Source organism: Mastomys coucha, unplaced genomic scaffold, assembly GCF_008632895.1.
Source record: "Mastomys coucha isolate ucsf_1 unplaced genomic scaffold, UCSF_Mcou_1 pScaffold16, whole genome shotgun sequence".
Lineage (NCBI taxonomy): Eukaryota > Metazoa > Chordata > Mammalia > Rodentia > Muridae > Mastomys > Mastomys coucha.
In genome coordinates, this window is record NW_022196898.1 from 66,978,132 (window position 1) to 66,995,937 (window position 17,806).

Consider the following 17,806-nt stretch of genomic DNA (forward strand, 5'->3'; position numbering starts at 1 on the left):
TCCTCCCATTGATGACCGACTTGGCCATCCTCTACTATACACATGCTGCTGGAGCCATGAGTCCTCCCATGTGTACTCTTTGGTTGGATTTTTAGTCCCTGGGAGCTCTGAGGGTACTAGTTAGTTCATATTGTTGTTCCTCCTATGGGGCTGCAAACCCTTCAGCTCCTTGCGTCCTTTCTCTAGCTCCTTCATTGGGGACCATGTACTCAGTCCAATGGATGGCTGTGAACCTCTACTTCTGTATTAGTCAGGTACTGTCAGGAGACAGCTACCTCAGGCTCCTGTCATCCAGCACTTGTTGGCATCCACAATAGTGTATAGAGTTGATGATTGAAACCTAGATGTCCCTCAACAGAGGAATGGATACAGAAAATATGGTACATCTACACAATGGAGTACTCTTCCGCTATTAAAAACAATGAATTTATGAAATTCTTGGGGAAATGGATGGACCTGGACAATATCATCCTGAGTGAGGTAACCCAATCACAAAAGAACACACATGGTATACATTCTCTGATAAGTGGATATTAGCCTAGAAGATCAGAATACACAAAGTACAAACTACAAACCATAAGAAACTCAAGAAGAAGGAAGACCAAAGTGAGGATACTTAGTTACTTCTTAAAAGGGAGAACAAAATACCCATCTAAGGAGTTGTAGAGTCTAACTATGGAGCAGAGACTAAATGATGGACAATTTAGAGACTTCTCCACCTGGGAATCCTTCCCATATTCAATCATCAAATCTGGACCCCATTTTTAATAAGGTTATTTGGTTCTCTGGAGTCTAACTTCTTGAGTTCTTTGTATATATTAGATATTAGCCCTATATCAGATATATAATTGGTAAAGATCTTTTCCCAATTTATTGGTTGACGTTTTGCCCTATTACAGTGTCTTTTGCCTTACAGAAGCTTTGCAATTTTATGAGGTCCCATTTGTCAATTCTTGATCTTAGAGCACAAGCTATTGGTGTTCTGTTCAGGAAATTTTCCCCTGTGCCTATGTGCTCAAGGCTTTTCCCCACTTTCTTTTCTATTAGTTTCAATGTACCTGGTTTTATGTGGAGGTCCTTAATCCACTTGGACTTGAGCTTTGTACAAGGAGATAGGAATAGATCGATTTGCATTCTTCTACAAGGTAACCCCCATTTGAGCCAGCACTGTTTGTTGAAAATGCTGTCTTTTTTCCACTGAATAATTTTAGCTCCTTTGTCAAAGATCAAGTAGCCATAGGTTTGTGGGTTCATTTCTGGGTCTTCAATTCTATTTCATTGATCTATCTGCTTGTCACTTTCTCACTACCATGCAGTTTTTATCACAATTGCTCTGTAGTACAACTTAAGGTCCAGGATGGTGATTCCAGCAGAGGTTTCTTTATTGTTGAGAATAGTTTTGGCTATCCTGGGGTTTTTGTTATTCTAGATGAATTTGCAAATTGCTCTAAGTCTGTGAAGAATTGAGTTGGAACTTTGATGGGGATTGCATTGAATCTGTAGATTGCCTTCAGCAAGATGACCATTTTTACTATATTAATCCTGCTAATCCTCAAGCATGGGAGATCTTTCCATCTTCTGAGATCTTCTTCAATTTCCTTCTTCAGAGACTTGAAGTTCTTGTCAAACAGATCTTTTATTTGCTTAGTTAGAGTCACACTAAGGTATTTTATATTATTTGTGACTATTGTGAAGGGTGTTGTTTCCCTAATTTCTTTCTCAGCCTGTTTATCCTTTGTGTAGAGGAAGGCCACTGATTTGCTGGAGTTAATTTTATATCCAGCTACTTTGCTGAAGTTGTTTATCAGGTTTAGGAGCTCTCTGGTGGAATTTTTGGGCTCACTTAAGTATACTATCATATCATCAGCAAATAGTGATAATTTGACTCCTTCCTTTCCAATTCGTATCCTTTTGATCTCCCTTTGTTGCCTAATTGCTCTGGCTAGGACTTCAAGTACAATATTGAATAGGTAGGGAGAGAGTGGTTAGCCTTGTCTAGTTCCTGATTTTAGTGGGATTGCTTCAAGTTTCTCTCCATTTAGTTTGATGTTGACTACTGGTTTGCTGTATATTGCTTTTACTATGTTTAAGAATAGGACTTGAAGCCGGGCGGTGGTGGCGCACGCCTTTAATCCCAGCACTTGGGAGGCAGAGGCAGGCGGATCTCTGAGTTCGAGGCCAGCCTGGTCTACAGAGTGAGTTCCAGGACAGCCAGGGCTAAACAGAGAAACCCTGTCTCAAAAAATATATAAAAAAAAAAGAATAGGACTTGAATTCCTGATCTTTCCAAGACTTTTATCATGAAGGGATGTTGGATTTTGTCAAATGCTTTCTCAGCATCTAATGAGATGGTCATGTTTTTTTCTTTGAGTTTGTTTATATAGTGAAATACATTGATGGATTTCCAAATACTGAACCATCCCTGCATCCCTAGGATGAAGCTTACTTGATCATGATGGATGATCGTTTTGATGTGTTCTTGGATTCAGTTTACAAAAATTTTATTGAGTATTTTTGCATCAATATTCATAAGGGAAATTGGTCTGAAGTTTTCTTTCTTTGTTATGTCTTTGTGTGGTTTAGGTATAAGAGTAATTGTGGCCTCATAGAAAGAATTGGGCAGAGTACCTTCTGTTTCTATTTTGTGGAATAGTTTGAGGAGTATTGGTATTAGGTCTTCTTTGAAGGTTTGATAAACTCTACATCTGGTCCTAAGCTTTTTTTTTTTTTTTTGGTTGGGAGACTATTAATGACTATTTCTATTTCATTAGCATATATGGGACTGTTTAGATCGTTGATCTGATCTTGATTTAACTTTGGAACCTGGTATCTGTCTAGAAAATTGCCCATTTCATCCAGGTTTTCCAGCTTTGTTGAGTATAGACTCTCATGATTTGTTGGATTTCCTTAGTATCTGTTGTTATGTCTCCCTTTTCATTCATTTCTTGTTAATTAGGATAATGTCTCTGTGCCCTTTAGTTAGTTGGGCTCAGACGACCACAGACTAAGGCTGCTCCTCAATAACAACATAAACAATAGAATGCCCACATACATGTGGGAGCTTAACAACACTGTACTCAATGATAACTTAGTCAAGGAAGAATTAAAGAAAGAAATTAAAGACTTTCTAGAGTTTAATGAAAATGAAGCCACAACATACCCAAACTTATGGGACACCATGAAAGCAGTCCTAAAAGGAAAGCTCATAGCTTTAAGTGCCTCCAAAAGTAACTAGAGAGAGTATATACCAGTAATTTGACAGCACATCTGAAAGCTCCAGAACATAAAGAAGCAAATTCACCCAAGAGGAGTTGAAGACAGGAAATAATCAAACTCAGGGCTGAAATCAACCAAATAGAAGCAAAAAGAATTATACCAAGAATCAACCAAACCAGGAGCCACTTTTTTATTGCTGTGATAAGACACTATGACTGAAGCAACCTATAGAAACAAGAGTTTATTTGGAGGTTAGAGTTTCAGAGGATTAGAGTCCAGAACCATGTTGGAGGTAGACATTGCATCAGGCAGATGGGCATAGTGCTGGAGCACTAAGTGAGAACTCCTAACTTATGACACTACCAGAAAAAGGGAGGATGTGGAGGGAGACACAACCAGGAGACAGAGAAAAAGCTAATTTGAAATACCCTGGTCCTTTTGAAACTTCAGAGTCTTCCCCTATCCCCAGTGACATGCTTCCTCCAATAAGGCCATGCCTACTAATCCTTCCCAAACAACTCTAGCAACTGGGGATTGAGTATTCAAATACGTGAGCTTGTGAGGGCCATTTGCATTCAAGCACCTTACCATTCTTCCACTCAGAACAGATATGTAGACTAAATACAAAGATCCATGGGATTTAGTGCCACTGCAAAAGCAACATTAGGCAGTGTGGGAGCCAGCACTGCCCTGGACCAGCTGTGTGACCAAAGACAGCCTTTAACCTTTCTGCACTCTGAATCTTGAAATTAAGAAAGTTGGATCTCCGGGCACATGCCTTTAATTCCAGCACTTGGGAGGCAGAGGCAGGCAGATTTCTGAGTTTGAGGCAAGCCTGGTCTACAGAGTGAGTTCCAGGACAGCCAGGGCTACACAGAGAAACCCTGTCTTGACAAAACAAAACAAACAAACAAAAAAAATTGGATGTGCAAAAGGAAAACAACCTCCACAAAATCCCTTTTATATAATTTTGAGCACATTTTGGAAAATAAGTCACAGCTTTTATATTTCTGGCTTCTTAGTATCATGTTTTGGAAACTAAAGCACTTGGTAAAGTATTTCAGATGTTTAACATAGTTTTTAAAATTTAACCTTTTAGTGTAATAGAAAGATTGTTTTATTCCTGAGAACTCCTTAAAGATTGACTAGCTTCAAGCCTGAAGAAATTGCTCAGTGCTTAGGGCACTGATACAGCAAAGGAACTGAGTGCAGTTCCCAGCACCCATATCAGACACCTGGCTCAGACACCATTTACTCACCTCTTCAATGCCTGTATGTACATGTACACATTAACATTGAGACAATTGACATAATTAAATCTCTTTTGTGAATGCTTCATTCCTTCTTAGAAGGGAGAACAAAATACCCATCTAAGGAGTTGCAGAGACAAACTTTGGAGCAGAGACTGAAAGAAGGACAATCCAGAGACTGCTATACCTGGGAATCTTTTCCATATTCAATTATCAAACCCTGACACTATTGTGGATGTCAGCAAGTGCTGGCTAACAGGAGCCTGATATAGCTGTCTCCTGAGAGATTCTGCCAGTACCCGACTAATACAGAAGTAGAGACTCACAATCATCCACTGGACTGAGCATAGGGTCCCAATGAAGGAGCTAGAGAAAGGACCCAAGGAGCTGAAGGGTTTGCAGCCACTTAGGATAAACAACAATATGAACTAACTAGTACCCTCAGAGCTCCCAGGGACTAAACCATCAACCAAAGAGCACACATGGTAGGACTTATGGCTCCAGCTGCATAAGGCCTAGTTGGTGATCAATGGGAGGAGAGGCCTTTGGTCCTGTGAAGGTTTATGCCTCAATATAGGGGAATACCAGGACAAGGAAGTAGGAAAGAATGGATTGGTGAGTGGGGGTGGGGGACAGAATTTGGTTTTTGTTTTTGTATTTAATATTTTTTCAGAGGGCTAACCAGGAGAGGAGATAACATTTGAAATGTAAATAAATAAAATATTTAATTAAAATATGAAAAAATTTACTGATACTTTTTCATTGATTTTTTCCTTTTTTTATTAGATATTTTCTTTATTTACATGTAAATTTCTCCTTTCCCAGTTTCTCCTCCAAAAAACAAAGAAACAAACAAAACCAACAAAAACAAACCCCTGGGCTGAGTCTGGAATCTTTGGTATCTATGTAGCAGTTTGTATTATTGTAGATGGGAATGTGAGGACAGTGTAGCATTTGCATTCTTATTTGAATATACTTACTCTCTAATATTCGTTTTACTCCTGAGCTGATAGGAACTTTGAGAGTACTTGAGATTTGAATTGTAAATGTGTATCTTACTAGGATGATGCCTGAAGGTTTTCTAAGAACTGGATGGTTTTTCTGCCTATGTGATAAGAAATAAAAGGAGGTTAATTATGGTCATAGGTTTATCTGAGTTATATCCCATAGGTTAAGATGTTCATTTTAGAACTTTGGCACATTTCAATCTCTCATTTGAAAAATGTGTTGCTCTCTTAAAGCAAACCCATGCATGTCAGGCTGTTCTGCTTTTACAGTATTTCTTTGCTAAATTACTTACTTGGGACCATAGTTTAGCATTAGATTTGATAGCTTCTTAATAAATTGTCCTGAGTATTTCAAAGTTTTTAGAATAAGCAAAACAATTTCATTTGACCATGGCTAGGTGCATTCTACATTGCTGAAGTTGCACAAAGACAGTCTCTTGCCAATCTGTCAGTCTGACTTTCAGTTTCTTCACACACACCAACAAAAGCCAAGTAAACATTCATGGAAAGAAGGGTTCATGTACATGGCTCAGGATGGAAAGGGAAGGAGGAACTGAGGCAAAGAATGACAACCCAGCTAACTCAGCCCCCAGTAAGAACTGTGTCTCACACTTAAACCAGCTGACCAAGCCCAGAGCTTTTACTTGCTTATTTATTTTTTACTTAATAAAAGTAAAAATAAGGGTCACAACTTGCTTCTATGACATTAAACCAAACATTTTTAAATTTTAAAATTGTATCCTGTCTAATCCATGCCTAATTTACTAAGCAGTAGCTATGGCTTTAAACCCTTCAGCATATTACCTTTACTATGTGCAAAATATTTAATCTGGGAAGAAAGTTAATAACAAATATACATCTAAGAATTCATTTGAACTCAAGTGGTTGACTCTGCTTTTATATATTGCTATTTTGCTTGATTGTGTTTGTGTTTGTCTTGAGATAGGGTCTTCGTAAGCCAGGTTGGTCTTTAAACTCTTTATGTATCAGATACTGGCCTTGAACTAAAGGTTATTTTGTGTCGACCTCACAAGTGTTAGGATTACAGATATGTGTCACCATGCCTGGCTTCTGTGTTTCATGTTCTTCACCATTTAACTTAATGTCATAAAAAGTAGATTTGACTTTAAGAAATTATTCTTCAAACCCAATCTCTTTCCAGTTTTAAGAAAAGACCATTGCCTTCTCCTCTGCCTAAATGAGGTTTATTCTGACTACTAAAAGAGATGGAGCACTGAAAAGATCTTTTAAAAGACATACATCTCCATCAATGCATAATTCACTATTAATTTAATTTCACATGATGAGAAATTGTGGGAAAGGAATAGCCCCCTAAATGCTCTGTCCCTTCCGAGGTATTTGTACAGCACCACTGCACAGATGAGCTCTGGATAAAACATGGCTTCATTTAGAGGAAAAATCTAGGGCACCAGGTCAGACCCCCAAAGGGGGCTGTTGATGCAGAAAAAGCTTTATGACATACCTTGAACCACATTATACGGGCAGCTACCACCTGCCTTCTAGGTGCCCACATGGGTCTGGTCTTACCCAAGAACTTACAGTCCCTATTTAAAATAGCTCACTATAGGGACACTAGTGCATATGAAAGTAATTGATGGTGGCAATGATCTTCATAACAGCACCTGACACCCTGCTGTGAAGAAAGATACACCAGCCTTTGCCATGAAGAAGCTACCAATTATACTAAACAAACATGGGAGTAGCTATTAATCAAAGCAGCTAAACAAACAATTAAAGCATGTCATGTAAAATACACCCATTTAGGCACAACAGCTATACGTTTTAATCACTTGCCCTCCATAGAGTATAAAGCTGGCACACAAGCACCTTTCTGAGCACTTTGAGTTTCTGATATCACATCCATGGATGACACTCAGTTCCTAATGATACACCCTAAGGCTTATTTTTCTCATGTGATTATATAATCTAAAAATTGTTCTTGTCTCTTCAATCACAGCAACTGATAAATAACATTTTATTTTAAGAGGTGTGAAGATGTTAATATGACTAATAGTGAAAAAAACAGGAAAAAGGATCATTAGAAAGAAATGTGTTTTGCAGATAGCATTTTATATTTAGATAATATTGACCTTTACCAGTGCTCCAAACTACTCCAAGTATGGTCCAACTGTATCTGAGAAAATTGTTACTACTGGCCTCGCTCCAGTATCCCACTGGAGACCTACATAATCATTGTTCTAGTGAAATCCCAAGATGTGTGCCTGTGTATTAAATTTTTGTTTTATATACCAGAATCTCACTCAGGCAAAGGGAATGCTTACCACTAGCTATAGCTCAAACCTAAATATTTTAAAGAAAATATCAAAGTGCAAAATTCCTAGTGTCAGAACATTTCTCAAGAAAAATAGAATGTTTAAACTTATAGGACAGTAGAAATGAAATAGATCACTTAGAAATCTAGATTCATAGTGTGAACAGTGCTATATAAGTGTGTGTATGTGCAGGTGATCCAGCATCTAAATCTGCCTGAAGACTCCAGTTGTGTCTCTGCCACTGCCCATGCTATCCATGTGTACTTACCTGCTAGAATGTAATCTCTTTTCCCTCTTCAGATTTCAATCCTTGGTGCAGCTCTCAACTGCGCAGAACATTGCCATTCTAGATAATAAAGCACATGGCTCTACCATGTTCTTTTATACTTCAAAGATACTAAGTCTATACTGTGATTATTCACATCATAGCTGAGTCTACTGAATATATGATTAAGAGATTTAATGGTTTTTGTATTTTCTCATCAATGGAAAAATGAAGAATGACCAATTTGGGAAATTTTTCCTGTTCATTCCTTTCAAATAGTTCTAGATTTATTTTTAGCAATAGAGTTATAAGCATCCCACAGAGTAAATGATGTGACATGATTTATTTTCATTTTATATTTTTTATCTTTTTTCAAAAAAAATTTTAAATTACAGTCATTGCATGCCCTCGTAATCCCCCTCTCACAATTCCTAATCCCATTGCTCTTCCCACTTGCCTCCAAGAAGGTGCTCCACCCTACCAGAACTCCCCATTCGTTGGGGCATCAAGTCTCTCTGTTTGCCTGTGTTTTCCTGTATTTCTTTAAGTGAGTTCTTTATATCCTCCATAAAGGCCTGTATCATCTTCATGAGATGGGATTTTAGGTCATTATTTGGGTCATTTCATTCATGTTAGGGTATCCAGGGCTTGCTCTGGTGGAAGAACTGGTTTCTGATGGTGCCAAATTGCACTAGGTTTGTTACTTATGATCTTGTGCTTGCCTCTGGCCATCTGATTACCTCTGGTGTTAATTGGCCTGGGTGTCTCTGACTGGAGCCAGCCTCCTTTGAGGCTGGCAGTGCTCTCTTTGTTTATGGTGGACATCTTGTGTTCCTGATTACTGTGGACCTCCTGGGAGGCATACAGGATCTAGAGTGTGGAAAGGTATTAGGCCTGATGATCTGTAGAATGTGGAAAGGTATTAGGCCTGATGATCTGTGCAGGGTGGAAAAAAAGACTGGTAGGAAGGTGAAGGTTGGCACAGTGGACAGGACTCTTGTCAGTTGTGCTCTGCATTTGGGCAAAATTCTTACCTGTGTCTTTCGTTACTGCAATAACATGATTAAAAAAATAAATAAATAAAAAACCAAAAACAAAACAAAACAAAAAAACAGATTTATTCTGTGTGTGTCCTGAGACTAGAGTAAAAGCATATACTATAAAATAGAATATTAGCACAATCAAAATAGATTAAAGAAAGAAATGTTTGCTCTCTACACCTTAAAAAAAAATCACATGAATTCCCATAGAGGAAATCATGATGTTCTCAAAATTTTCCTTAAGACAAAAAACTTCATCAACACTGAGAAAGATTAGTGCTCTGCCTGAAAAGTAGATTGTTAAATTTTCCTCTGATAGCAACAAACCACATTTCAGTATTGGAAAATAAGTCATTTTATTTTTCCTTTATTGGGAGCTTGATTTGTCATTTTCATTCTTACTCTGCAATCTAGAAGTCAAATGAAAGTATTCATCCAGAAGCATGGACTTTCTTTTAAAAGTAGCCATATTGGGTTTGAAGATCCAATGTTTCTAAACATGCTTGTCTGGTTCTTGAAACGGTTGAAGGAATCATGATTATTGTAACTTCAAAATGTCTTCTTCTCTGTCTCTGTTTATGTCTACCTCATATTTATTTGCCTACATGAGTCCTATGGAGGCATGAGTCTTGGGTGCCCATGGGTCCTACTTAGTCATCAGTCCTGTGTTAGAATGAGTGCTGCATGGACACCTTATGACAAAGATTGCCTTCATGAGTTCTGGATCCCGAAGTCCCAAGCCAAGTGTGCCCTGAAGTCTCTAATTCAACCTTTTCTAAGAGCTGGTTTTCCCATCTGCACAAGGACAGTTAAAAAATGATTCTGAGTTTTAGGGTTATGTTGAGGGCTAAATGAGATAATTAAAAACCATTGACCAGAGAGCCATTTTAACTCCTTTCACGTTAAAGTGCTTTTGTCTCATCTCACTGCCATTCTGGCCATCTTGACCAAGTTTCAATGCTTTTAGTCATTCTGTCCTATTGAGAAATATGAAATGACTACATGCTCATAAAATATAGCTTAAAAAAATAAAATACAGAGCAGTGAAAACAATATTCCCTAGGTCTCTTTTGCCCTAACAGAAGCTAAATGTCCTATAATGTTCACCCCTATACCTTCAGTTCTCACTCTTCTTCCATTCTCAGCCACCAAAAAGAAGTAGCTCTGGACCTGGGGATCCCTAGATTTTCAAGCTTGAAAATCTAGGGATCATTTGTCACTTTGAGTTTCCTGGTAATTTTCTGCAACGTTTGACTTAAGCCCTTGGCAACCTTCTGCTTGGTGTCTTTCATAACCTATTTCCATATACTTCTTTTTAAGCATTGTAATATCTGGAAACACCTACCACTTGGCTACCTACTACACAGGTATCATGGTTGCACTGTACTCTTAACTAAGAATAGCTAGGTAGCTTCTCTCTTCTGTCCTGTCCTTTCCTGTCTTCCCCTGCTCTGCTTTACCTTGCCTTGTTCTCTCCTCTTCTCCCTTCACCTCTCCCCCAATACTATATGGCCTTTCTTTCCTTCTTTTTCTCTTCTTTCCTCCTCTTCATTCCACATTCTTCATCATCTTATATTTTAACTATTTCTTTCAACCAACTTATATTTCTAGTTACCAAGTAGAACTGGTAGACATATATATTATAATAAAGTTTATTTGGCCTAGAAGGATTTTAGAGACCTTGAAATAGAATCTTATTAATTTACCCATTTGGGTGAATTTTCATTCAAATTTTTTACCTAATGCCTTCGTAACAGTTACCATTACCAGCACCTTAATATCTATGTCCTTCTCTTTATTTTATATATTCTCCATGAACTATTTAAATTGAGCAGAGACAGAAAATATAGTCAAAACAGTTACAATTGTCCTGGGCACTGATAGGCTGATTTTCTCCAAATGAAGAGAACTGGCCAACAGTTCACATAGTATTTACACTGACTTGGGTATAGTTAATCATCTGGAGTTGATTTAAAGTCTACCAAAGAATGAGCAAACCCTCCCAATTTTATTTGTACAGCTTGAATATCTCCAGACATGATTATCTGCTGAAGCACACTAGAACCACTATGGACTATTGGGTCTCATACATACTGGTCAGCCATTGTAGTAATTCAACATCTGAAAAAAGTAAAATAAAAGGGAATTGGGCTTTTCTTAGATTTATTTGTTGGATTGCTTTACTGAGTACACGTGGATAAAGGTTAGGAAGATAGTTGACTTCCATATTGAACATTCTGTAATTGGAATGATACTGGGATATCTGGCAAAAGAGTGTCTCTCTGGAGTCTGTATGTGGTATCAAATTGAAGAAATAACTGGAGATTGTACTTGCCACTGTGTGTAAGCATATAAATAAATAAATAAATAAATAAATAAATAAATAAATGTAAGAAAAATATTTTAGAAGTTTTAACCACAATCCAAAATTCAAAATATGTTTTTATTTAGAAAGCTCATATGTTCTCTGATCCAATCTTCTTTAACCCTGAGGTGACTTACTTGTGTTTTATAACATGTGGTCTCTTAAATGTTTTCTTAAGAATCACTCACTTGACTCATTGAGTGCGACTAAGTGACAAATTCTGTGGTGATTGCTGGAAATAATATAATGATCAAAGCAAACACGTTTCCTTTGCTAAGTCTCCATAAAACTAAGGATGGTGTTGCCAAGCATATAATCATACATTAATATAAATCAGAGATAACTATATGCGAAGGAAGGCCTGGCCTGCTCTGGGATACTTGGACCTCCTTAAAAAGGTGACAGTCAAGAAATTGAGGACTAGTTGATTGTTACTTGGATACAGACAGGAAAAGATTAAAGACATCTTTTTTTTTTTTTTTAAGAATCCCTCAGCTATTTCTGTGTCCAGTTTTTGTTTCTGTTTTGGTAATTCAATGTACGTTTCTCAAGCATCAACTTGTAGATGAAATCTGTCCATTGGTTGGACAGAAGCAATGCAAAGGCAGTTTCATCACTTCTAGACTTGAGAACAACTCTTTGGCAGTGTTTTCAAGCAGGGGAAAATGAGAGAACTGAGGTGTCTATGTTATGCCAAAATTCAACCGTAGGAGTCAGTGTTTAACAACTGTATGGAAATTTACCTGGCATGCACCTGCACATGTTTACAATATTCAGCTTCCTGTGTTTTGCAGTGTGTATACATTTCTGTGAGAATGTCAATATGTCAAATTGAAGGAAAGGAAGCCTTCACCATCTCCAGACGTTCCTTTGGTTATCTTGGGTCTGTCCACGTTATCTCCCACTTTTATCCTCAACCACCTATTGCTCTGTTTTGCTTACAATCTATCTGGCACATAAACATTTGTTAAATGACTGAAGGTTTAATCTGTCTGAAGAGATTGCTTTTGGTCTGATGATCTCCAATTTTATCTTCCCTAGGTATGCAGTGCTATTCAGAATCAGGACTTCACTGTGATTGAAGATTACTGCACTGGCCTCAAAGCCCTGCTTTATCTGAAGAGCATTGAAGAGTTAGCAGACTGGGATGGGCAGAGTCCACCCATTATGAGTCATCAGAAAGGGAAGCCAGTTCCGCGTATTGCTGAGCTCACGGGACAGGTATATGCTGGTCTCTCCTGTGTCAACCAGGGAGAACTCTGCTTGCATTCATTTCTCTTTCGGGTCATTTGCTTTTCTACACCCCCCTCAAAGGCACCAAAGGCAATGCCTGTTTGATGTTGATTTTTTATGGTAGACTCAATCTGAAGCAGGCTTGATTACAGCTATGTGATAGGTCTCCCAGTTACTGTCTGATAAAACACAAGGTCATATAAAAGAAAAAGATTGAAGTTGGCAATGTGAAGTGCCTCTGAGTTCTTGCTGCCTGTTCTGATGACTAGCATTCTTTCCAGTAAGAATCTAGGGATTTCTTTATTCTTTAACAAACTCTAGAGATTATAACATTACCTTTCTATTTTCAAGACAATCAAACCACTGGAGTCCTGAATAATATGATGCCATTTTTAAAATTAAAATCTAATCAGTATCTTTTGTAACTGCCTCTGCCATGTGGTTAAACCTGGGCTCCAAAGGTTACAGCCCTACTTTCTCTCTAACTGCTATTTTCTGAGAAATATACACTACATTTACATTTTGTATAATACAGTGATTTCAGCAACTCTTTTCTAAAACAACCTTCAGCATTTCGCCTTTGTGTTTCCTTTGTATTATTCTAAATAGACAACCATTGTCAGAAGATATTTCTTGAGTCCTGAACGAGGGGAGAAAAAAATTATAATTCTTAGTCTTTTCAGCTTGTCACTACATCAATAATTAACTTTAAAAAAGAGAGGGAGGCAGTATGAAAAGATTCTTTAAGGAAGCATTTAATAATTCACATGAGTTTTAACTTGAAACAGGTCACATGAAAAAGAATGGAAAGCAAAAACCCTGGGTGTGCCGCCTTGGATGATGGTGAGAGGCTGGGTGAAACTGAGGGATGCAACACATAAGTGGGCAGTGTTTGTGAAAGATATCACTGTCCTTAGCCTAACAGATAGCCAAGAATAAAGACTTCTTGAAGAATAATATGTGTGATTGCAAGTTCTGTAATGAGAAAGCGGGAAAGAAATAAAATGTACAAAATGGGTTCCAGGAAAATATCATGATGAATGACTCCATGAGTGGCAATCAAACAGAAAGGCTGTGACATTAATATTTATAATATTGTAATTAGGAGACAGAGCCTAAGCAGCATTATTAGTGTAACTAATCATATTATCATAGACTGAGCCTTCAGTATTCAGAGAGTGTTCTTGCCTTTATCAATGATCAGCAATACACTAAGGTTGTTTATAACTAAAAAAAAAAAAATCACAGATAACATTGCACACATTTAATGTAAAAATGTCTCAAGGAAGTTGTTTCTGACATGGTAGTTTATGACCATCTATAAACTCAAATGTGTGACATGTGAGCTGAAATGTAAGTAGCTGTTCCGTGCAGTGGCTTTTCGTCTTTTGAAGGGTATCCACCTTCATTTCTCCATTTCCATATTCAAAGGAATGATGGATCAGGAAGAGGACATCTGTGTTTGTGACATAACTGGAAATTGGCTTTTTCGTAGTCTAGGTTTGGACTTTTATGCTGGTAAGCCTTCAACAAAATCAGTATAATTTTCAGTATTATCAATTTTTTTAAAAAAAATTGCTGAATCATTTCTCAAAGATAAAACAAGAAACAAACAGATAGTCTGGCAATAGTCCCTGGGTTCTCTGGTACAAGTGGGTATGACTTAAACAAGAGACATCCCCTTTAGATTAACATCCTGCCTACTGAGTCTAAGTACTCTGGATTCACATTTCAGGTCTTCCTGTCTATTTCTCCTTGATGTCTGTCTGTCTGTCTGTGTGGATATGTGTGTGTGTGTGTGTGTGTGTGTGTGTGTGTGTGTGTGTGTATACATGTTTGCAACTTATTAGCATATTATAACCTACTATCTATGACAACTTAGTGTATGGTAGTTTCATGCTATAGGGAAAATGTAGATCCTTTTCAGAAAAACCTATATGAATTAGCTAGGTCTCATTTGAAAAGTACAAGTGCTATTCTCCTTAAGCTTTCTCTTTCATAAATTATGTGAGATGAGAGTAGAAATTAAGAAAAATAAAACAATTGTTAAGTTAGAGTTGGATGGCAGAAAGAAAGAAAGGAAAGAAGGAAGGAAGAAAGAAAGAAAGAAAGAAAGAAAGAAAGAAAGAAAGAAAGAAAGAAAGAAAGGAAGAAAGGAAGAAAGGAAGAAAGGAAGAAAGGAAAGAAGGAAGGAACTATAAAGCTATAAAGCCTTAGCTAGGGAAAGAACTTGACTGAGTGAGAAATGCTATTTTCAAGGGATTAATAAACTTAATGTTAGTATTTGACCTTTGAGGGCATGAGCAGTAATAATGATGAAATTATTTGTTTGGGAAACATGAGAGATATTGGATTATCTAATATTTGAGAGTCAAAGTTTGTGATCTAAAAGCACTGAAATAAGTGTCCCTCCTGTTCACTATTAGAGATGGGAACAGAACTGCTGAACAAGCCCCACTGTGCCATGGAAGGAAAACAACAACAGGCCAGGCCTTCTGCAGAGTTGGGGCTCTGTGCATACTCACATGCTATTACCTGCCTCCGGAGCAGCTTTCCAATTCAACAAGGAAAAGTTCTCAAGTATTACCATCTCACATTATCTTATCACTCCTACACCAGGATCAGTTTCTCCTTTTCCCCCCTAGAAGCTGAGCCTCAACAGGTATCACAAAACTTCATGAAACTCCTAACTGTGCTACACAGGCCCTGGTCATATGGTCAGATCCATCTCTACATCCCTGTCATATCCACCCTGATATCCCTGTCATATCCATCCTGACGTCCCTATCATATCCATCTTACATCCTAGCGCAGACCTGATGAGTGTTGGTTCAGCAGCTGGGGAGGTGTTGGAATGTAGTGTGGAGCCAGAAGGTAGAACTGGTAGTCACCATGTTCATCAGGTGACTATAAATGAAGAGTGGGGAAGCTAAACAATAACCTTTAGTTTCGATGTTTAAATGTGGAATGCCCGCCATGAGATCATGTGTTTGGACACTTGGCCCTCAGCTGGTGGCACTATTAGGGAGGATTGTGGAACATTTAGGATGTGGAGACTGCAATGTGAGTCAATGGGGAGAGGTCTGGAAGCTTAATATTCTAGTCATATTTCCCACACAGTCTCTGTCTCCTGAATGCAGTGGTTTAAATGAGAATGGCCCTCATAAATCCATATATTAGAATGTCTGGTCACTAGGGAATAGAACTGTTTAAAGTATTTAGAAAAATTAGAAGGTCTGACCTTATTGAAGAAGGTACAGCTTCATTAGAGAAAGTGTGTCACTGGGGATGAGCTTTGAGGTTTCAAAGGCTCATGCCAAGGCCCAGTCTCTCCCTCCAGGCCTACAGATCACTACGTAGTTCTCAACTACTGCTCCAGCACCATACATCAGCCAATCTTCCCGCCAGGATTATGTACTAAATCTCTGAAACGGTAAGCCAGCCCCATTTAAGTGCTTTCCTTTTCAAGAATTACCATGGTCATGGAGTCTCATCACAGCAATAGGATAGTGACTAAGACACGGAGTACGAGTACTGTTTGACCAACCGGCCTTCTTCCACCATGACAGAAAAATAAACTTTTTCCAACCATGTTTCTATTGTCAGGGTATTTCCATCACAACAATGAAAAAGGTACAAAAAAAAAAAACTGTATGCCTCATTTTATTAGTCTACTTTAGCAAAATGAGGTGGGAAAAAAGCCAAAAGGCGTAATGAAGTAGGCAAGCGAGCAACTGTTAATGCTTTCTTGGCTTAGCAAATATGCCACAGTTACAATAAACTTCTTGAGTGCCCAGATCTATTTACCCATGTCTACAACAGTGTCCATCATGTAGGACGGTGGGAGAGTGGTTGTCCTGTTAGGGTTTATATTGCTATAAAGAGATGCCATGAACATGGCAACACTTATACAAGGCAGAATTTAATAGGGGCTGGCCTACAGGTTCAGAGTTTTGGTGGGAAGTATGGCCATACTCAGACAGACATGGTGCTGGAGAAGGAGCTGAGGACTCTATAGCTGGATATACCTTCTAATAGTGCTAATCCCTATCAGCCTATATTTATTCAAACCACCACAGAGGTTTAATTGCTGGATCAATACAACAGTTAGTCACTTATTTTATAATATACCTTGAGTTTCCTTTCCTTTCTGAAGCCATTTAAGGCTTTCTTTTCTCATTGGGAAATTCAAATCCCTTCTTATTCTAAAGACTTTTGTTCACACAGTTAGTGAACTTAGCATATCTGCTAGTCCTGGGTCTCCTTGTCCATTGCTACAACTTACTATAAGCATTCTGAGACTCTGCACCAGGTCTGCTTTGTCCGTAAGTTTCCAAGCACCTAGAGCAATGCTACATGTTTGTAGAATTAAACCATACAAACTGTCTGTGGCCTTCTTCTTTAGAAGAAAAAGAGAAAGCCAATTTGTAATTAAAATTCCAGCTTGGCTCTTTCAGGAATAGCAGGCATTTATAAGGGAAGAGTAAACGTGCCAAATTCCTTTCAGCAGGTATTAAAGCATGATGAAATACATATCAGTGATATTAATAAGGGAACCTAATCTATGCTCATTAAGGAGTACTCATTAGGACAAGATCAGGAACGCTGCTGTGGAAGCTGTGAGCAGCAATGAGGACAACGCTTTGTTTTGAAGGTAGAAACCAAAGATGTATGCACATCACCACCTGCATCTTTCTGTTATTTTAAAACCAAAGTAACACAGTGTCAGATCATTATGAGAAGGGTATGGTAATTTCATATAGTGATGACTGAATACTCAGTTCAGTCAATTTTTCAAAGAGAGGAATATATATGTATACATATATATATTGTATTTTATATGTTTATTATAATATAAATTTATTATATATATTTGTATACATTTATATAACATGAATACATAATTACATAAGTTATATTATATATATTTTGGAGATCATAAAAAGAGAAAGAGCTATGGTGGAGCGTGGGTAAAGGGGGTGCCTCAGCAGGCCTCTGAGGCATCCTTTTCCCTTGAGAGACCAGACACACACCGGTATAGTGTAGAATAGAGTGTATTTAGGGCATGGGGAGGGGAGTTAAGAGGGTAGTAGAGGCAAAGAAAGGCAGAGATCAGGAGAGAGCAGAGAAGCAGAG

At 38.0% G+C, this 17,806-nt stretch overlaps 1 protein-coding gene across 1 annotated transcript in view; it reads left to right on the plus strand.

Annotated features, from left to right (window-relative positions):
* Dpyd (dihydropyrimidine dehydrogenase) overlaps nucleotides 1-17,806 on the plus strand; it is an 835,953-nt gene that overhangs the window by 695,859 nt on the left and 122,288 nt on the right. The window contains exon 20 of the mRNA XM_031375299.1: nucleotides 12,479-12,658. Within this exon, the coding sequence (XP_031231159.1) occupies nucleotides 12,479-12,658 (180 nt within the window). The remainder of the gene's footprint in view (nucleotides 1-12,478; nucleotides 12,659-17,806) is intronic.